The following is a 22,367-nucleotide window of genomic DNA, read 5'->3' as shown; positions in this document are numbered from 1 at the left end:
TATCTTTTCGGGGCGGGGGGGGGGGGGGGGGCGGAGACGGACCACCACATTCACTAAATGCAGCACCAAAGCATTTAGGACTCCAAATGGCTGAAAAGCTTCCATACAGGAAGTTTAGAAACTATATTTTAGTAATACTCTTACAGGGCTATGGATTTTTGTCTACACCTCTGTACTCTTCAGACAACTTACAATACCTTCCTACAATGAGACATGGTGTCATCGGAGTGCAGCGTCCCAAAAAGCACCCACAGAACTCCACCTACTGTGTGTGAGTCCCTCTGCAGGAGTAAGATGCTTGTCTCTGTGCTGCAGGTGCTGCCCCCGTGCTGCCCACGGCAAGCCTGAATGTAGCCCAGTGGAGAGACATGAACCTGAGGAGCTATTTGTTGTGTAGTCCTCAGCACTGTCCTATAGCTCTAGCGCGGGTCAGGTTAGCTTCTGCTATCATGTAACCGCTCTCACTTTTCTCCCCACTGTCACTTTTCTTTGTACTGTCCCTGCAGTGACCTGCATGCGTTTTTATCTTTTCTCTGCATTTTCTGTTCTTTCTTCCAGTGTTTCTCTGCCAACCTCAGGACATTGGCCTTTCAGAGTAATTCTCAGTATGTTTTATGGTCAACATACCAATCAATCTCACTGTTAATTAGAATGTTAGGTTCTCTGAGTAGTGTTATGCTTATGGCTCATACAATACTCTGACTCATATGCTTGAAATCAATACCTCATCTGTTATCTCACACCTTTCAACATTTCACTACGCCTCTGACAGTTTCTCTTTCAGTGAACCTCCTATGACACACTATTCACCCATATACTTACCAGGCCTTTCACAGACACTACCATTGAGTGGGTTGATGCAGGTTGCAGCCTTCAAGCCCCGAGGACTGGGTTCTGACAAGATTCCACAGAATCCAGCATCACTGGGCTCAGACGGCATCCACTGTAGTAAACTATTTGTGAATGGGGACATATCTTCCCAGCACCAGTACGACACATTGATCTTCCGAAGGCCAACCCATGGGGTTAAGGTGAGCTTGGACTATAGGCAAAAGAGACACAGCTTTGAATACAAGCAACATCTTGAGCAAAAGTGCCTTACAGATAAAAACCACTAAGTTACAGATAAAGGAAAGTCTCCCCATCCCAATTCAGCCATGGCAGATTAGGACAGACTATCATTTCTAATGTTACATATCATGCCTGGCATTTCAATATGGCCATTTTACAAAGGACAGAAATATAACTCAGAGAAGATAAAATCTTCAGAGATTAGTGGCAAAGCAGTAATTAAGTCCCTAAAGTACTGTACTGTAATGACAGATGTTATAAAGAGATGGCCATCCCCTAACATTGGTTTAAATAATTACTCATACACGAAGTCATCTTACCAATATTTATGAAATACTGGTTATATGCCTATCCTAGGATCATTATTTAAGCCTATGTTGGGGCTTTGGCCAGTTCAGATGATTGAAGATTCCCGCTTTCAGCTGGGGTGTGCTGGCTGGCATTGAATTTTCTAGGGAATAATAGGGCAGCAAACCTTTGGGGAGTCTGTGTTTTCTGTTCTACTAAAATTTCCTTCTCATTACAATTTTAAAAATTTATAAATCAAAGTACAAAGTTTAGTCCAGAAATGGAAGATATTCCTAGTAGTGACAGTTATAAAACAAAATGTAAAATGTATTTCTATTTTTGAGAGGAAAAAATACATATGCCAATTAAAGACCTAAAAGGGATAAACACACCCAGAAGTTATTTTTAGTTGTAATAAGTAGGCTCCATGCTCAACATGGGGCTTGAACTCACAACTCTAAGAACAATACTTGAGCTGAGATCAAAAGTCAGTCAGATGCTTAACCGACTGAGCCACCCAGGTGCCTCAAGTGATATTTATTTTCTGATTTTAATGCTAGTAATTTCTAAATTTCCTTTGAAGTATGTATTCTTTAAGGAAAGAAAGATAATCAAAACTAGTATCTCTTAAATTAAAAAAAAAAATTTTAAGTAGGCTCAATGCCCAATGTTGGTAGGCTTACACTCACAACCCTGAAATTAAGAGTCACATGTTCTACTGATTGAGCCAGCCAGGTACCCTAAACTTAATACCTTTTAAAGTCCTTCAATATCTTCCACTGGCTTTCATGACAAAATTCACAGCAATTAGCATTACACACAAGGCCTCTCAGGATCTGGCCTTGATCTCTTGTGAGGCTCGGCCACAAGAACCCCCTTCCCCCAGCCTATAGCCAGCCATGCAAACATACCAGCAGCTCATCCCTCAATCTCTGCATCTTGCATGTGGCGGTAACAAGGCAAAAACAGTGCTTCCCTCTCCACTTTCCCACTCCCTCTCTCATCTTCAGGGGTTACCTCTCTGGCTGTCTACCAGCTAGCCTTTACCCTATAGGCCGGGTCCAGTGCTCATGCTTGTTCTTTCGTGCAAGCCTGGGCTCTAGGTCTAGACTTGCAGCTATGGAAGCACATATGCTATAGTTGTCTTTCATCTGTAAGTCTCACAAGACTGTGAATTCCTGTTGTTCAAATGTGCTCCCAACAGACCTGACTAGGCAGAACCTTCTGGAGCTAGAAAACTAAAGGAAGAGGGAAGAGGGACCAGGAGATATATCTGTGGCCAGCTGGGAGAGCAGGACCCTTCTAATCAGGTGTTCTTTCAGAAACATTGAATTGGGGGTCATGTGAAAGACTATAAGTCCTCAATTTTCTGAGGGAGTGACTATAGGTAAGACCAACCAACAGTCAAGGACAAAACATTAGAAGAGGCCCATATTTGGGGGTGAGAAAAGAGAAACAACAAACCTCTAACAGAAATTATAAAATGTGAAAAAGCTTTCAAAATATCATAAAACATCAAATGGAGGCCATAATGTCCCAAGGTTACCACATTTATAGCATATTACCAATGTGTAGCTGTCTATACCACAAAGTTACACTGGAGAAAAGACAACTGGAGAAAAATAAAATACTATAGGGCTCTTGCTACTAGTATCACAACAGGTGGTATAACGAGGCCAATACAGCCAGGACTCAGACCACACTTTCTGTGTCCTTCCCTGAAGAAGGCTGCACCCAATGAAATGCTGTTCATTCCTCCTCCCTGCCTGAAGAAAAACATTTCCCCCGAAGAGCTCTGTACCAAAGCCAATACTGTTGAAAAAGATTTGTCTTGTAAATACCTACTTAACTGAGGGTAGGATGACAGTTCTAGGGTTTTGGACCCAAAAAAGGGCAAAATGTCGTTTTGGAATATTAACAACAAGCCACTTGAAAGCACAGGGAAGACAGGAAGAGAATTTGGAGCCTTTCTGTGCTCAGAAACTCTTGATAAGAAGGTGACCTATCCTCTGGGGCTGGCCAGACCTAAAAAAGACTCAATGAACATCTAGTTCTTAAGGTGATCACTATTAATTATTACATACTGTAACAATATCTGAAATGTGACAGACTCAAGTGGCTTCATTCAACCTAGTTCATCAGTAGTGACATCCCTTCTCCTTCTCCCCAAGCAGAACCCAGGGAACAAACAGATACGAAAGCATCAACTGATGTCATAAGGATAAGTGACACACGTTACTATTTAATACACATGTAATTATTCATTTATATTCTAATCTAATAGATATGACTAATAAAGTGTTAACAATTTTAAGGTAAGAAAGAAAGCATTAAAGGAAGAGATTCTGACGGTGCTGATCCCCGGTCTACTATGCTCATACTATGACTCTGCTTGCCAGGCATACCACAGGGAAGCTGCACTAGAGCTCTCAGTACAAGGGTGGGTACTAGAAGCTTAAGATCTAAGTTAACTCACCATGCTCTGTGATGACTGCATTATTCTCAGCTGCTTAAGGACAAATTCTACCTTCTTCTGGGTTGTAAGAGAAGCCAAAAAGGCATTGTGGTTCCTACAGGACAATTTAGCATTGTCATAATTCTCCTTGGCAGTAGTAATTTTCAAACACGAGTTTCCAACCAAATGCCAGCCAATGCCACAGATATTTTCTTTTGTAAAGGAGGGAGAAAAAAAAGAGTTTTAGAAATCATACAAAACTACTACGTTACCAGTTCAAATCACCTGAAAGGTTTTTGCGATTTGAATTCCATTAATACTTCTCTAGGATGTGGTGAGGGTATCCCACACATTACTGAAGACCAATGAAGAATATAAGAATGTTAGACTTCACCAGTCCTATTTCCTGGATCTCAAGAGGCATATTCTAAGGTCAACTCTTTATGTCTTGGAGGAAGAAATCTTAGGTGCCAATGCTAGATTTCTAAACCCCCCTTTGAAGGACAATTAGAAATAAGACTAAAATCCTAAGTAAAGAACAGAAAAATGAATATGCATATTGAAAGGGTGGGGAAGAAAACTAGAGGGTGGAAATGAGTTGGTGAGTAAACAAGACTACAGTCTTCCAAAGATGCATTGTTTTCACATCAAGTGGAAGGTAAAATCAAGGGTACAAAATATCCCAAAAGTGAGGTGGAAAGATACTTTTTAGGAAAAAAAACAAACAAACCCTAAAACAAAACAACCCCAAAGTGATACAGGTGCAGCACACCAGGCAAGACTGTAACATGCTCCTGCGATTGCCCTGAATCCACCCAGTTCAGCTCTGTGCCCTGAAATGCACAGAAGCTATGTATATTTCCTGGAAGACGGAATGAGCAGGACAACTCTGCCAGAACCAAGTACCCTGGAGACACCACCAACAATGCCCATTACCAGTCGATGAAGTAAGTGGAAAGTGCCATAGGAAAGGGATCATTTAAGAGCACATCAAGATCTGCTCTGCCAAGTGTGGCATCAGTATCACTATTCATTAAAAGGTAGATTCTAGGGCCCCACCCCCAATGAGTACCAGAATCTGACTTCTGACAAGACTCCCAGGTACTCTGCAGTGCACTGAAGTTTGATGCAATGAGGTAAAGAATGAGAAGCTCACACTCATGCAAGCTGAATCAAGTACTTTCAAAGGATATTCAAATGGAGACTAGCAGACCCTGCTACCCTGGGCATGCTTCATCTGCCATGCAGAACCAAAGATGTCCCCTTTCTTCAAAATCCTGGTTGGGCAAATATATTACAGAACTCTTGTTGTGGCTGTCTGGCCTGAGGCCTCAACTCTCTTTCATCTTGAACCTCAGATGGCATAAATTGAGGTATTCAGGACAGGAGATCACCTCAGGGAGTGCTACTGATAAAAGCATCTCTCCTCCTTCATGCCAGAAGGTGCCTAGTCCCAGTGGTCTGTAAGAAGTACTCTTCATAAAGTGTCCCGCAGACTGGCTGCCAAGGCTGTTGCATTCTACTGCCAGGTGACTATAGCAGAGGTGAATGAGGACAATGGAGCAGGCTCGATGATATGGAGCTAAGCTGTCATTCCATTCTCCAGAGCAGCAGATGATACTTCACTTTATTTCAAAGCACAGGAGGAGCAAATGCTTAAGAACTCTATTTTCATTTTTTAAAATAACAATAGTGGTATGGGGAATGAATGGATAAAACGAATTTGTTCCTTCTGCTGGATTCAATCAAGGCTGCACAGTACTGTGTGTGTGTGTGTGTGTGTGTGTGTGTGTGTGTGTGTGTTTAGTCTCTGGACCCACACATATTAAGATGCCCCTACAAGGCCTACCAGGCAGGGCAATGCACTCCTGATTCCGGGGCTCCCACTGGCAGTTCTGGTCCAGGGCACAGCTCCTGCAGCTGGTCTTCTTGTTACAGTAGTACATGGGGTTATCCTTGGGACAATTCTCATATCTGGAAATGGAGATCTAGAACACAGTGGGCAAAAGCTTTTCTTTTAATACATGGACAGAACTCCAACTGAGGATAAATAGAATACTAAAATCAACAAAATCTAATTGAGGAAGCAAATTACAAATAAACAAATTAATTAATTAATCAATCAAAGAAATAAGATGCAGACGAAGTGGCCCTGCAGTGGAAACAGTATGCTGAAATCTTCTGCACAGGGCATGCCTGACCCAGCAAGGAGGCAATATGCTCTTTTAAATACCATGCTTTAACCTACTCTACTGTGAAGTGGTGGTGTTCAACCTGCTGCTTTTCAAACGCCTCCCAAACAGACTGAAACTTTTATATTTTATGAACTGCTTTATAGAATAAACTGTCAAAAACTACAGACGCTGAATCACTGTATCTTTTTCTGCCCTATAACCTGAATTTAAAAAATCACAAATGGTGGGACACCTGGGTGGCTCAGCAGTTGAGTGTCTGCCTTTGGCTCAGGGCATGGTCCTGGAGTCCTGGGATTGAGTCCTGCATTGGGCTTCCTGCAGGGAGCCTGCTTCTCTCTCAGCCTGTGTCTCTGCCTCTCTCTGTATGTCTCTCATGAATAAATAAACAAAATCTTTAAAAAATAAAATTTAAATTTAAAAAATCACAAATGGTGAGCATAAATTATATTGAGCCAAGATATAAGACAAGGAGATTTTGTTAAGTCACCTCATTCACCTTCAGTCTCAAGTTCTAACTTGCTTCCAAAAGCTTGTACAGCTAGAGTGAGGTCACCATGACAAGCCTCACACCAAGCATCTAGGATCTAGCTATAGCCATGCCTACCTAGGGAGTAGGGAGTACACAGAATAACAGTCCTGCCTTCTTCTAAAATACTACATACCAATCCTTGTGGCTAGGAGGACCTTTGAAATTAGGATGTTTATAGCATCCCTTCCAATAATAAACTCCAAACCTACACCAGAGGTCTTAAAAATACCTCTGGGATAGTATTTATATCATACACACTACAATCTTACACCAAACCGCCCCCCCCTGGAGTGTTTTCATCCTCTGCAACCCTTGAACAGTGACCCCTGACCTGGCCTTCTGTGCAGCTGTGGTTCACAGGGACACAATGGTCACTGCACCAGTGGCAGTCATTGGTGTTGGCTGTGCAGCTGTAACAATCCGTGTGCTGGTCACATCTGTCATGGTCAAGGGCTATGAAAAGAAGAAAAACTTATCAATTATGACTGCTTCTCCTTAGAAAAGTCACAGGCTATTTACAGCTGCTGTTGAGCACAATCTGAGACTAAGATTTAAAAAAAAAAAAAAAGGTAACAAGGGTCAGGAAATAAAAACTGGCAGGAAAATATACTGGTGTGTTCGGGTTAAAATAACATTTAGAAATAAGTAAACAATCTGAAGAAACACTATTTGTAAACTTCCCCACCCCTGAAAAAAGTACAAAGAGAGGGAAAAACAAAGATAGGTTAATTTAATTCAATGACAGTGAGATATAATAGAAGTAGGTGTGGTTCTCTGAATACTTCTCTTCCCAAGAAAAAAAGCAACTAGCAAATAGAATGAATACCAAGAGTTGCATGAGAGCCAAACAAAGTAATGCAGAAGACCAAGCCATTCCTCCCATCTACAAACGCAAGGCTAATCTGTACACAGGAAGCAGATAGCACCACAGAACCCCAAAGGAGGCACTAGGCCAAGCTACAACCTGTACACATGTCTGTAAGTCTAAGAGTACACGTTTGAGAACTTCTGGGCTACTACAGATCTGCTGTATCTCCTATTGACCCTAGACAGGTCAAGTTCAGCAACAAAAGAGAGGCTGTACAACCCTGTTGCTTTATCTACCAATCCACTTGTGGACATGGCACATGGTAGAACCCATGGGCAAGACAAGGTAGGGCTGACCCCCACAAAGCACTCTCCTTAGGTTACTCTACCTGCCCTGGTCATAAGTTCAATGACTGGGCCCATACACAAGGCAGAATAACCAGGGATGTGACATTTGAGATGAGTTCATAGCAAAGGGGTTCATGGTGAACCACCTAAGGTAATTAAATATTATTTCCAATAATCTTGGACATTTAACTTGAACTTTTACAATTTGGTTTAAAAAAAAAAAAACCAATTTTCACAGATTTTATCCCTTTGAAGAGACAGTGTCTAACCCGACCAAGTTCTGGTTCTCTTAGTTCTCCAGTACTCATTGGACAGTTGCCTGGGTGTCCTTTTTAGGGATTTATGCTCATCTTAATTTGGAACATTCCAGTAGAGTGTAAGCTGACTCTATCCACCATAACCTTCAAGGTAACTTGCTACACCAACACTAACAGTTAAGAAATTCAACCAACATTCTTTAAAATAATTGAAGTGAACAAATATTTTGCAAATCCTTTTTTTAAAAGGATTTCTTGAGTATTACATCACTGTATTACACAGTGCTATACTGTCAAAGCAAAACTAAGTAGGCAAGATGAAGAAAACCTGGAAAACAAGGGATGGTTCTAAAAAGCCAGGACCACTGTTCATCCTTAGCAGCTCTCTGTCTTGCTATCACTGCTGTGCCCAACTAGAGAAGCTAGAAAAGAATACTTTGCAAAGAGAGCAACTCTACCTGTCTACTCCAACATAACTTTTCTTGGTTGGCCTTCTTAATCTCATCCTTAACATTAGAACTGCATAATCCAGTATGGTAGCCACCAGCCTCATGTAGTTCTTAACTTAAAGTTTACAATTCAGTTCATTGGTCACACCAGTCTCATTTCAAGTGTCTCTGGCTAGTAGCTCTTATACTGGGGCAATGCATATATAACACAGTTCCATCATCACAAAAAGGTCCTACTGGATTGCATCACCTGAGACCAACTGCCAGGTTCAGGTGTTGGTATACAAAATCTATGCAATGCCAAGGAGGTTTTATCTCCATCATTCACAGATAGCTTCTAGGAGCCATATGGCATGTTCCCATCCATTGTAAAGATGTTAACAAAACAATTTTCAAACACCCCTAAAACCTTTGTACCAGTTATTATCAAACAATTCTGGATAATAAAATGAACATAAAAATGCACATAAAATATACTAAATACCTTAAGAAGAGAAAAAAAAAAACTTACTTCTTTTGGAAAAACATTCTGATTTTAACTTTTCTTCTTGTGCTTCAGTTGCCAACTCCCAAGAGATACAGTGAGATGAAACTGTATCCCACACACACCGGATGCCAGGTCCTGCTGCTAGACAAGCAGCTTCACTCCGGTGTGCTTCACACTGTTCTGAGGTGAATACCAGGATGTCACTGAGAAGGAGACTATTGAAACCACCAAACACATACATGGTGCTAAAAGGAAAAAAAAAAAGTAAAAGGAGAGGAGTAGTTTACTGAAACTTTTATATACAAATGCATGATATGTTTTTTTATAATCTTCAGACAAAATGTCCCTGAAGGTCCATCAATTCAGGATGTGATGTGAGTAAACTAGAATACATCTACACAACAGCAGTTGGTAGATATAAAAAGGAATGTAGATGATTTCTATATACTGCTATGGAGGATATAGTGCTATGTGGAAAAAAAGAAATGCAAAGAAAAGTATATAATGTATGTGACCATTTATCTAATCTAGTGAGGGAAAAAGGAAAATACACACACAAATTCATTTTTCATTTTAAAAATAAGAACAACAGAGTGCTTGGGTGGTGCAATTGGTTAAGCATCCAACTCCTGGTTTTAGCTCAGGTCATGACCTCAGGGTGGTGGGATCAAGACCTGTGTTGGGCTCCATGCTCAGCATGGAGTCTGCTTGGGGCTCTTTTTCCCTCTCCCCTGCGCCTCCTCCTCCCTCAAATAAATAAATCTTTAAGAAATTAGAAAATTAAAACAAGAACAACAATGAAGCTTCTCTTTAACTTCTCTTCTTAAAAGGACTAAAAGACAATAATCAACCTAGGAGCAACGAATATGACTAGTACTTAGACTGTGGTATCTAAAAACCCTTCCCTCCCTGACCCCTCAAAAAAACCCTAGGACTCTTTAGAGGCAATCCCTAGGAAGTAAGGTTTAAAAATAAAAACAAGAAAAAACAACTGGGCTGAAAAAATCAGCAGTGGTACACTGGGGAGACAGACTCTACAGAATTAGTCTAGGCAAGACACTAAACAAACAGTAACAACAACCCACAGTAGTGATGGTGGGGGAATCAGAATCCACATCTGATATTATCTAAAAGGTCTGTTTTTCAACGAAATGTTACAATATATGCAGGGGCGCCCAGGCAGCTCAATCAGTTAAGCATCTGCCCTTGGCTCAGGTCATGATTCCAGGATTCTAGAATCAAGTCCTGTGTCGGGCTCCCTGCTCAGCGGGGAGTTTGTGTATCCCTCTGCCTCTCCTCCTTGCTCATGCATGTGCTCTCTCTCTCTTAGAAATAAATAAAATTATAAAATCTTTCAAAAAAATAACAAACTAAAAAAAATAAATAAATAACAAAGTGTGTACCAAATAGGGGAAGCAAATCAGTCAATCAAAACTGTCTTTGAGGGGGCCCACATGTTAGACTCAAAAGACAAAGACTTCAAATCAGCTGTTACAAATAGATTTCAAAAAAACTGTGTCTGAAGAATTAAGTCAAAATAGCATATCAATGACTCAACAAGTAAAAAATATCAATAAGGAGACATAAATGGTAAGGAATAATTAAAAGGAAGTTCTGGTATTGAAAAGTGTAATAGATAAAATGAAAAATTCACTAGGTGAAATGAAAAAAATGTGAACTTAAAGACACATCAAAAGTGATTGTATAATCTGAAGAAAAGAAATGAAAAAATAACAAAGAAAATGAAAAGAGCTTCAGAGACTTGCAGGATACTGTCAAGCATTCAACTTAAGCATAATAGGAGTCCCAGAAGGAAAGAAATGAGAGTGAGCAGAAAACATACTTAAAGAAGTAATAGCTGAAAACTCCCAAATTTGATGAAATTAATCCATACATCCATAAAGCTCAACAAACTCCAAGTGGGAAAATCACAAAAAGATAAATGCTTACACACATTAAAATAAAAAACTGCTAAAGGCTCAAAACAAAGAGAACATCTTAAAAGCAACAAAAGCAGGATAGCTCACCACATATAAGAGAATCACATTAATATTAATAGCTAAGACACAATGGAGGCCAGAATGCATAAGAATGAGATACTGAAAGTAATGGAAAGAAAAAGTAAAATAAGAATTCTCTATCCAGGGGCACCTGGGTGGCTCAATGGTTGAGCATCTGCCTTTGGCTCAGGTCATGATGCTGAGGTCCTAGGTTTGAGTCCCCCATCAGGTTCCCTGCAGTAAGCCTGCTTCTCCCTCTGCCTATGTCTCTGCCTCTCTCTCTCTCTGCCTCTCATGAATAAATAAATATAATTTATTATTTAAAAAAAGACTTCTCTGTCCAACAAAACTATCCTTCAAAATTGAAACTGAAATAAAGACCTTCCCAGATAAATGAAGACTAAGAAAATTATTTGCTGTTAGGCCTGCTTTATGAAAAATAGTAAAGTAACAATAATAGTTGAAGACTTCAATATCTCACTCTTAATAATGAGAGAACAACTAGGCATAAAATCAACAAGAATACACAGAACTTGAACAACATTATCAACCAATTTGACCTAACTGGCATCTGTGGAACACTCCACCCAAATAAAGCAGCACACATATTCTTTTCAAGGGCACATGGAACATTCTCCAGGATAAATCAAATATGCTAGACCATTAAAAAAAAAAAAAAAAACCCTAAGTGTTTCATTTTGTTTTGTTTTAGGAAAGGAAATCTTCAAAGTATGTTCTCTGATCGCCAAAATGGAATTAAATTAGAAATCAATAGGCAGAAATCTGTGAACTCCACATATATTTGAAAAATAAACAACATATTCTAAATAACTTATCGGTCAAAGAAGAAATCACAAGGGAAATTAGAAAATATTTTTAATTAAAGGGAAAACAAAAATATGCCATTTCAAAATCTATGGGATAGGGTTAAAGTAGTACTTAGAGACTAACTTACAGCTTTAAACACAGATGTTAAAAAAAATAAATAAATAAACCAATCTAAACCCAATCATCTAAGTTTCCACCTTTAGAAAAAGAAAAACAAACTAAACCCAAAGCAATCAGAAGGGAGAAAATGATATAGAGAATAAACAAAATATATACAGAAAAATAAAAGAGAAAAATTAATGAAATCCGAAGTTTGTTTTTTGAAAAGATCGAGAAAATTGACAACCCTTTATCTAGACTGACCAAGAACAAAGACAGAAGCTAAATTAACAAAATCAGAAATGAAGAAGGGACATCATCATTGATTTTGTAGAGATTAAAAAGCATATAAAGAAATATTAGGAGCTTTTATACCAACAAATTAGATTATTTAAATGAAACAAATTCCTATTATCAAAACTATCTAATTGCTCAAAAAATTAAAAATAGAACTACAATCTGATCTAAAAATTCTACTTCTGGGTATATATTCAAAAGAGCTGAATGCTAGGACTCAGGCAGATATTTGTACATCCATGTTTATAGCAGCATTATTTGTAATAGGCAAAAGTTGGAAGCAAACCAAGCATCTACTGATAGAAGAATGGAAAAACAAAATGTGGTACACATACACAAGAATGTTATTTAGACTCAAAAAGGAAAGAAATTCTGACACCTGCTACAACATGGATGAATGAACCTTAACAATATTATACTAAGTGAAATAAGCTAGCCACTATAGGACAAATACTGTATGATTCCAACTAAAGGTACCTAAAGTAATCAATTCATAAAGACAGAAAATAGAATGCTGGTTGCCAAAGAGAGAGGGAGCAGCGTAGTACGGGAAGTTATTGGTTAATGAGTAGAGAGTTTCAGTTTTGCACAATGAAAACAGTTCAGGAGATGAATGGCAGTGACGGTAGTACTTACAATGTGTGCCACTAAACCATACACTAAAAAATGGTTAAGATAGTAAATTTTATGTTATAAAAATGTTACCACAATTTAAAAAACACACAGCTAAAAAACCTGCTTAGCATGAAACATAAAATCTGAACAGATAAACCTATTACAACTAAAGAATGAATTTGAAATTTTAGTATCTTTCCACAAAGAAAAGCCCCAGACCCAGATGAATTCCACCAAGTCCCAGAATTCCACCAAACATCAAATATTTAAAGTGTAATACCAATCCTTTACAAATCCTTCCCATAACTAGAGGGGAAAAGAATATTTCTCAACTTATTCTGTCCAGTATTAATCAGACAAATGTATCACAAACACCCCACAAAACTATGGAGCACTATCCCTCATGAATATATATAGGACATTTTTGAACAAGGACATTTTGTGGGTGAGGGATATGTTATCCTGATTGTGGTGATGATTTCAGAAGTGTATACTATATCAAAGTTATCACTTTAAGTATATTTAATTTTTGTGTACAACTGTACTTCAATAAAGCTGGTAACAGGTCATATATGCAGAATCACACATTTAAAACAAAAGCAATTGTGCAGTAGCTCCAAGGAAAGTTCTTAAAATGCTATTGTGGGAGGCCAATACCACCAAATGATGCAGTTTGTATCATGGAGAACACTGGGCCATATTTGCCATATACATGGTATCTCTTTGCCTGTGGAGTGACATTTGCTGGGATATCCTCAATCCTGTCAACCACTGTGCCAGATTAGAACCTAAAGGAAGAGTTAGGCTGGGGACTGTATAGGCAGGAGACGTAACACTATCCTTACATATAATAATCTCTTGCGAAAATCTGAAGAACAGAAACAAGATAGTTTGGCACAAGAGACAGAGAAGAGGATTCTAGAAAATATAAAGGAGAACTTGCTAATAACTGATGTGTACAGAAAAGGAAGGAGCTTCCTTCTTAGGTGAGTTCTCCATCCCTGGACATGTTTAAAGAGGATAACTGCATTAAGTGGAAGTTTTGAACAAATGACTTCAGGATCTCTTCCAACTCTGAGATCTTATAACCTGCCAGGAAGTTTAGAACTAACTCACAGTGAGGCATCAAGTAATTCACTCTCACTTATCTCAATTTCCTTCAAATATACACAAGACTAAAACATTAAAACATAGAGATTTTGTGGCTCTCTAAGCATCTGTAATATCTAAAAAAGGACACATTTCAATTACCAAAAATGAACCCCATGTTTAATCTTTAGTCTATTGGTTGAGTATTGTGTTAAGCAATCTGGATTCAACTTGTCAATCTGCTGCTTAAACCAAGTAAGCTCCATCCCTCTCCCAGCTGAAAACAGCTGGTGTTTTCAGCAATTCTGAATCCATCTGGTTACACGTAGGCTATGTGAGGTACACAGAGCCCTTCAAAAAAAGGCCTGGAGCAGGCAACTGAAAGGAACAGCTGCATCTCCGCAGCCCCGGGGCCTCACAGCCAGCTCTTCATCCCACTCCCCTCACAAAAACAGCAACAAAGTGCGGCACGGCTGACCCAATGCTGTGGATCCATCACTTGGAATACAAAGAAATGGTATGAATCAAAGTTTCTCTCTCAGTAAATTCTTTCAAAAACTGAAACTAGCCATGGCCTCTCTCATCATCTGCTGCCCCCTCCAACTCTGCCCCATACACACACAGATTATTCATAGGCCCAAACATACAACTGGAATTACACAAAAAATGAAAACATTATTATAAGTCAGGCAGCCATTACTAATTTTGAATAGTGGTTAAACTATATCATATGGAAACTGGCAATCTTCTTTGAGTTTGTATAAAACCTCAGAATGTTTTAATAGAAGATCCATTTATTTGCTAATTACCACCACCATACTAAGAGCTGCCACAATTTAGCTAACATCTATTATGTGCCAAATCCTGTACTAGGAGAACCAAGAGGGCAGATGAATAAAGCAGTGGCCAGGTACCCATAGGCAAGATGATGAAAAAATAGCCCCACTGCTTTTCAGATGAAAGCATTAAGAGGTACTCATTAGAAAACTTCACGGTTTTCCTCACTGAGAAAGTATCAACTTACAATTTAAGATGACACTTCAAATTAATAATGGTGTCAGTCTATACTATCACATGTTCTCACAGAAAAACCACATTTATCACTAAATTACAGCTAAGTGATTACTTTAAAAAGTTGTCACCTTTTCCCAACATCTAAATTCTCAATTTATTTTGAATAAATTGAATTCTGTCAATTCTTCCTTCCTGAAATCCCCAAGACATGTTGCTGGTTCATCTTTCCTAATTCCAGGTCTTCATCTCATCTTGCATCATAACAGAAATTCTGAAAGCCAAAGGAAACCTAACATAATGTAGGCATTATAGCATCTAAATAGTTTTAGGACTGATAAGGCTCAGAATTTTAGGTGAAATAAGCAACATTCATCATAATAGCTGAAACAAAATGGGAAAAATTAAGAACATGATTAGGCTCTTTAACAAATCACAAATCTTTATTTTTATTATTTTTTTAATATTTTATTTTTAAGTAATCTCTACACCCAATATGGGGCTCAAAATCACAACCCTGAGATCAAGAATTGTACGCTCTACCAGGGGGCAGCCCCGGTGGCTCAGCGGTTTAGTGCTGCCTTCAGCCCAGGGCCTGATCCTGGAGACCCAGCATCGAGTCCCACATCGGGCTCTCTGCATGGGGCCTGCTTCTCCCTTTGCCTGTGTCTCTGCACCTCTCTCTGGTGTCTCTCATGTATGCTCTACCAACTGAGCCAGCCAGGTGCCCCAACAAATCAGAGATTTTTTTTTTTTTTTAAAGATTTTATTTATTCATGAGAATACACAGAGAGGAGAGAGAGAGAGAGAAAGAGAGAGAGGCAGAAACACAGGCAGAGGGAGAAGCAGGCTCCATGCAGGGAGCCTGACGTGGGACTCGATCCCAGGTCTCCAGGATGATGCCCTGGGCCAAAGGCAGCGCTAAACCGTTGAGCCACCCGGGCTGCCCTAAATCAGAGATCTTTAAAGCACACTGTGAAGAACAGGCAGAGTGGCCATTCTGGATCTTCCTTCTCCTGGGGCAGATTTATTTAGCTCAGGCCAGGCCTTTTTGAGTGATGAGGGATGCAATGAAATGAAATACAGAATTCAGAATACCCAAAGACTACAGATTTATCTATATGAATGTTCACAATCTCCCCATCTCTGTTCCTCTATCTTATCCTCCATCTGAAGTGCCCTCTCTTTTTTTAAATCTCTCATTACCACTCAGATACAACTATGAGAAACCTGATAACCCAAGTACCACAAACAACAGTGAACAGCAGAGGGCATAAGATAGTAACTGCATGTTAACTCTTGTTGTCCCGTGCATTCAGATAGCACCAAACATGGGATACTCCTACATGCTAACAAAATCACCCAACAAACTTGGCATTATAAGTAAATCCATATATTATAAGTAAATCCACACCAGATATTTTAAATATAAATCAGGAAATTCATACAAATATGCAAATAATATGTAAGTCCCATTCCACTTTTTCATGTTCAACTTCATTTTCATTTTATTTTTTATTTATTTTTTTTTTTTTTAATTTTTATTTATTTATGATAGTCACAGAGAGAGAGAGAGGCAGAGACACAGGCAGAGGGAGAAGCAGGCTCCATGCACCGGGAGCCCGATGTGGGATTCGATCCCGGGTCTCCAGGATCGCGCCCTGGGCCAAAGGCAGGCGCCAAACCGCTGCGCCACCCAGGGATCCCCTCATTTTCATTTTAAACACAAGAGAAGGGCAGCCCTGGTGGCGCAGCGGTTTAGCGCCGCCTGCAGCCCAGGGCGTGATCCTGGAGACGTTGGATCGAGTCCCACGTCAGGCTCTCTGCGTGGAGCCTGCTTCTCCCTCTGCCTGTATCTCCGCCCCTCTCTCTCTCTGTGTGTCTCTATGAATAAATAAATAAAATCTTTATAAAAAAAATAAATAAATAAAATAAAATAAACACAAGAGAAAAGGAGCAAGTGTTTCTTTAACATTTACCTGTTGTGTAAGACTGCTGAATGGCCAAATCTGTTGACATCATGGTGGAGATCAGGTCTGGGAAGCACTGACCAGCGGTCACAAGCTAGGAGCAAGAAAAACACATTTCAGAAAGAACCACTCTTCAAGACCAGTAGGAACTGGCATCTTCTTTGGAGAGAAGACTGTGACAAGTACAACCTCATAAGATATATTTCTTGGTTTTTCTTAATCACACCATTATTTCTGAGGTAAAATGTGGCAACAGCAGAGGAGCAGGGCATGGAAGAAGGGTAGGACAATACAGTAATTCTAATTCATGAATGCCTCTAACATCCATGATACATCACTCACTCTGTTGCCCATCAATTTTAACTAAAACGCTTAACAAGAAATTTTATAATTTTCAAAACTAATTTAAGTAAAATATGTGGGTTCCATAATTTTTTTCCACTCCATATTGATTTGTCCAAATTCAGTAGGTAAAACAGGAAAATACAGGCAAAAAATGAAAATAAATAAATAAATAAATAAATAAATAAATTCCAACTTCATCTAATGTTTTAAAAGTCCTTTCCTTTTTATTTTTTATTTTTTTTATTTTTTAAAGATTTTATTTATTTAATCATGAGAGACACACAGAGAGAGAGGCAGAGACACAGGCAGAGGGAGAAGCAGGCTCCTGATGTGGGACTCGATCCCAGGACTCCAGGATCACGCCCTGGGCCAAAGGCAGGCACTCAACTGCTGAGCCACCCAGGCGTCCCAGTCCTTTCCTTTTTAGAACACCTAGGATCTATTGACTTTCCTTTGTTCTGATTCATGCTATCAATTCTTTTCTGGACCTTAATCCAACTAGCACTGCAGTACCCTGCTAACCTCACTCACACTCCCTCTCTGAAACACTCATACATTCATACTCACTAAGCAACCATTTTACTTGATCCAGACTTTTACCCAACCTTAACAGCAGCTTTCACTTCCTTTCCCCAGCCTAGACTCTGTGGTCTTCTTCACATGGAGAAGAGGCCATCAACTCTCATAGCTTCCTGCCCACCCACTTTGTTTCCCTTCCTAAAACCACAGGGTGGCAGGGACTCCTTCCTTTTGTCCCACCTGACTTTTAACACAGCATTATGCCTTCTCTTCCCTTCACAAAGAAGTGGGGGTTATTTTTTTTTTTTTTTACTAAAATAGTCAACATTCATGGTGTACATCTCATCTTACATTATTGCAGTCTGGATTACTCCTCCCTGTCTAGAGGCTAACAAACGACATCTTTGTTGCTAAATCCAAAAGGCTCTCCAGTCCTTGTTCTCCTTAAGTCCTCTGCAGCCATTGTTAACCACTCTCTCATGGGTCACCAATCTTACCTTCAGTTCCTCCTGCTTCTCTGATACGCTTGCATAGTGTTCACTCTCCTTCAGACTGTTTTATCCATCCATTCTCTGGCTCTCTGCTCATCCCTGATGATACATGCTCCCTAGAGGCTCACCCTTGCGTAGGGCTTCCCAATGACTTTGGTATGGCTTAGTCCCATAGTCATCTCCAGCTGAACATGGCCCCAAACCCGAATTACTCCCTTCCTCCCAACCCAGACCCTCTCTTTCTACTTCCAGCCTTGGTAAAAAGCACCATCTACCATGGCCACACCAATTACCTGGCCATAAAGATGTGCACCCCAACAATCCTCAAGTTCCCAGCAGTTCCCAAACCCATCTCTCTCTTTACCCTTACTGCCACTTCAACAGCCTTGGTTCCAACACTCCTCAGGACTTTGCAACAGCCTCCTAACTCCTATCTTGCCCCTTCCCAATTACTCACCACAATGCCACAGAAAGATCTTCTAAGGCACAAATATCCTATGACCTCTTCTGTAAGATTCTTCAAAACCCCAAACTCCTCAGCATGACATAACAGGTCTCTCAAGATCTGACTAGACTGGTAGCTGCTTTCTTCTCTAGTTCTGCTGGAAGCCATTTCTCCTTGATGTGCAACTGATAGAGCCAAAACTACTCAAAGGCCCCAAGTATGTGGTAGGGTCTCTTTTTGCCTCTGTGTCTCTGTACAAGAGCTTGCTTCACGTGGGAAGTGTTACCTAACTTCACCTAGCTGACTTCCTCGGAATCCAGACCCTACTCAAGACGGCTTTCCCTGCCCATTACTCTTACTCTCTTGAATTAAGGCATGCCCACAGATGCTGTCAGATATTCATCTCAGAGCAAGTAACACCCTGAATTGCAATTGTATTGTCTGCTCAGTTCTCTGCCTCCACCATTATGAGGCCAAGCTCTAATTTACTCATCTTATAATCCCCAAGCTCAGGGGTGGACACATATACATCTGTTAAAAAAAAAAAAAACCATCTGATGATACTTGCACAAGAGAATTTCTCGTATTTATTTTGCATGAACAAATACTGCCCTCTTATGGTCAAATATATTACCACACCAAAAATTTTAAAATTCCAAGTCAGGGGATCCCTGGGTGGCTCAGTCTTTAGCGCCTGCCTTCAGCTGGTGGCGTGATCCTGGAGTCCCGGGATCAAGTCCCATGTCTCCCATGTCAGGCTCCCTGCATGGAGCCTGCTTCTCCCTCTGCCTGTGTCTCTGCCTCTCCTTCTCTCTCTGTGTCTCTCATGAATAAATAAAATCTTTTAAAAATAAATAAAATAAAATTCCAAGTCAAAGTATTACTTCAGGAATATGTTTTTTAGGGAATGAGATAAAGCTATTAGTTAAACCAACTTAACGTAATGCTAGTGGTCACAACTACATACAACTATTATATAAGGCATTCACCTGTAACATAGGAGAGGCTGGTCACCCAACTCACCCTCAAAAATTAACATCCAACCAATTAATGGGAGTGATTTCACTTAAAAGAACTTAATATAGAAAAATATATTAAACAGTGAAAGGGAGTATAAGGGAAAGGAGGGAAGCTGAGTGGGGAAAAATTAGAGAGGAAGACAAACCATGAGAGACTCCTAATGCTGGGAAACAAAGGGTTGCCGGACGGGAGGCTGGAAGGGGGGATGGGGTAACTGGGTGACAGGCACTAAGGGGAGCATATGATCAGATGAGAACTGGGTGTTTTACTATATATTGGCAAATTAAATTTAAATATTTTTTTAAAAAGAAATCAAATACATTAAAAACATAAGAAACATAAACAAGAACCTAATACAGAAGTAATGCGTTTTCAAAAAAATAGATTTACAATATTTGCCACATGAATGTTAAAAAATACCATTTGGACCTCTTTCAAATGGCCTGACCATTTTTAACTAGTGCTATTTTCAGTTTGTTTTAAAATGTTGCTTACAGGCACACCTGGGTGGCTCAGCTGGTTAAGCATCCAACTCTTGATTTTGGCTTTAGTCATAATCTCAGGGTTATGAGATCAAGCCCCCAGTCTGGCTCTGGGCTGAGCATGGAGCCTGCTTAAAGATTCTCTCTTTTCCTCTCCCTCTACCCCTCCATATCCTGCTCTTGCTCTTTCTCTTAAAAAAAAAAAAAAAAAAAAAAAGAAAGAAAGAAAGAAAGAAAGGAAAGAAAAAAAGAAAGAAAGAAAAGAAAGAAAGAAAAGAAAAGAAAAGAAAAGAAAAGAAAGAAAAGAAAAGAAAAGAAAATGTTGCTTATAGACAAAAATTCTTGAAGGGACGCCTGGGTGGCTCAGCGGCTGAGTGTCTGCCTTCGGCTCAGGGCATGATCCCAGGTCTGGGGATCAAGTCCCGCATGGGGCTCCCTGTGAGGAGCCTGCTTCTGCCTCTGCCTGTGTCTCTGCCTCTCTCTATGTGTATCTCACGAATAAATAAATAAAATCTTAAAAAAAAAAAAAAAAGATTCTTGAAGTTAAAATGGCTTTGGGAAACTTACCAATGTCATAAGCCATGAAATCTGAAGAGAAGCATTTGGCACCATGGCTCATGGATGTGTCGTTGTGTGTGTTTCCTCCAAACACCAGCATGGTTCCACTCACTATCACAGCTGTGTGCAAGTAACGGAAAAATCGGCTGTCCTTAAGAATGGTCCTTTTGAGTTTATTTAAAAATAATAAATACAAGGTTAGTTTTGTAGAATGTTTATCATCTATTTGCTAATACAAACACAACCATTTTTTAAACTTCAGATCCAAATGTGCAAATACTTCTAGATTTTTCTCTCTATATAAGTAACTTTCTCAACAACAAATAGTAAAATCTTAAATTAGGCCTACCAGAATTTTTATTAAAATTAGAATTTTTATTAGAATTTTAATAAAACATTTTAAGAGTCTTAAGAGTATTCAGTCATAAGTTCTGAATATGTTATAATCCCAGTTTCTGGGTAGAAATCACATAAAATACAGACAAAAGCTTATATGCAATGCCTTAATAATAAGACAAAGGCTAGAAACCAAAACTTCCAGCTGCCCAGTCTCTGTACATCCACGTGACAGAGTATATACACAGCCTGTAAAAATGACAGACATTTTAATGAGAGACAGAATGTAAAATGATATCTACAGCATGGTCTCAAATATGTAAAGAAATACAAAAGAAAGAAGAGAAACCACTGCTTTATATAATGACATCATTTCATAACTCAAATTTGCTTTATATTTGTTAAAATTAGCATACTTTATATAGTTCACTTTATAGCAGAGGGAAGAGACCATCTCTGTTTGATGATGTCATGCAACGATGCCACTAGCTAACCCCAATGATGACACCTTAGTCATCAAGAGAAGGTTAAAAAATGGATATATTTTACTTAATTATAGCAATGTGCATATGTTACAGCTTTGTAGAACAATTTATTCCTCAGGATTTTGACCAGCTAAAATTTTATAGAGGTATGGAGAATGTGAAAATTGAAAAACCAGTCAAAAAAATATCAAGCATTTTCTAATCAATTTTCTAATCAATCTACTACAAAATTATAAAATAATGCTACAAAATAAATACTGGCTACATTATGACCTTCTGCTTCTTTCCCATCCCAATTTCTCTATCTACAGCGCTGAAGAGAATAATCTGCTAGGCCTGAAAACAAAAATATTGCCCAATATTTTCCCGATGAGTGCCAGAACTCACACCTTAGAGTAAAAGCTCAAGAAAAAGCACCCACCACATCTGGGTATCCACATCATATCTGTAGAGATCATCTGCGAGCCGGTATTTATTGGCGCTGAAAGCCTTGTAGCCCCCATGAACATATAGAGCCCTGGTCTTGCGGTCATAAACACTGCTATGGCCATAGCCCCCTTGGACAAGGGCACCCTGGGTAGGTAATATACTCCATGTGTTCTTAGCTAGAAGAGGAAAACAGTTAAAGGCAAATGTTGTAGGCTCCTACTCTAATACTTAAAATAACCAATTAGTTTAAATAAGGGATTTCAGGAGACTTGACACTTAAAAATTTCTTTTATCTTTTTATTTTTAAAGGAAGGCTATTTAAATCTTATAACAAAGCCAGCAAAAGAAACAGTCAACAAAACTAAAAGACAACCTACAGAATGGGAGAAGATATTTTCAAATGACATATCCAAGATCTATAAAGAACTTATCCAACTCAACACCCAAGAGACAAACAATCCA

The 22,367-nt window shown here is 39.3% G+C and overlaps 1 protein-coding gene across 3 annotated transcripts in view; it reads right to left on the bottom strand.

Moving 5' to 3' along the window:
* ATRN (attractin) overlaps positions 1-22,367 on the bottom strand; it is a 163,165-nt gene that overhangs the window by 69,496 nt on the left and 71,302 nt on the right. For all 3 annotated transcript variants that reach the window (XM_041732303.1, XM_041732302.1, XM_041732301.1), the window contains exons 9-16: positions 21,898-22,081; positions 20,665-20,819; positions 16,805-16,889; positions 8,911-9,131; positions 6,870-6,991; positions 5,664-5,802; positions 3,836-4,026; positions 823-1,042 (exon numbers count right to left, since the gene is read on the bottom strand). In XM_041732303.1, the coding sequence (XP_041588237.1) occupies positions 823-1,042; positions 3,836-4,026; positions 5,664-5,802; positions 6,870-6,991; positions 8,911-9,131; positions 16,805-16,889; positions 20,665-20,819; positions 21,898-22,081 (1,317 nt within the window). The remainder of the gene's footprint in view (positions 1-822; positions 1,043-3,835; positions 4,027-5,663; positions 5,803-6,869; positions 6,992-8,910; positions 9,132-16,804; positions 16,890-20,664; positions 20,820-21,897; positions 22,082-22,367) is intronic.

This window comes from Vulpes lagopus, chromosome 18 (genome assembly GCF_018345385.1).
Source record: "Vulpes lagopus strain Blue_001 chromosome 18, ASM1834538v1, whole genome shotgun sequence".
NCBI classification, from domain to species: domain Eukaryota; kingdom Metazoa; phylum Chordata; class Mammalia; order Carnivora; family Canidae; genus Vulpes; species Vulpes lagopus.
This window is presented reverse-complemented; position numbering and strand designations above follow the sequence as displayed.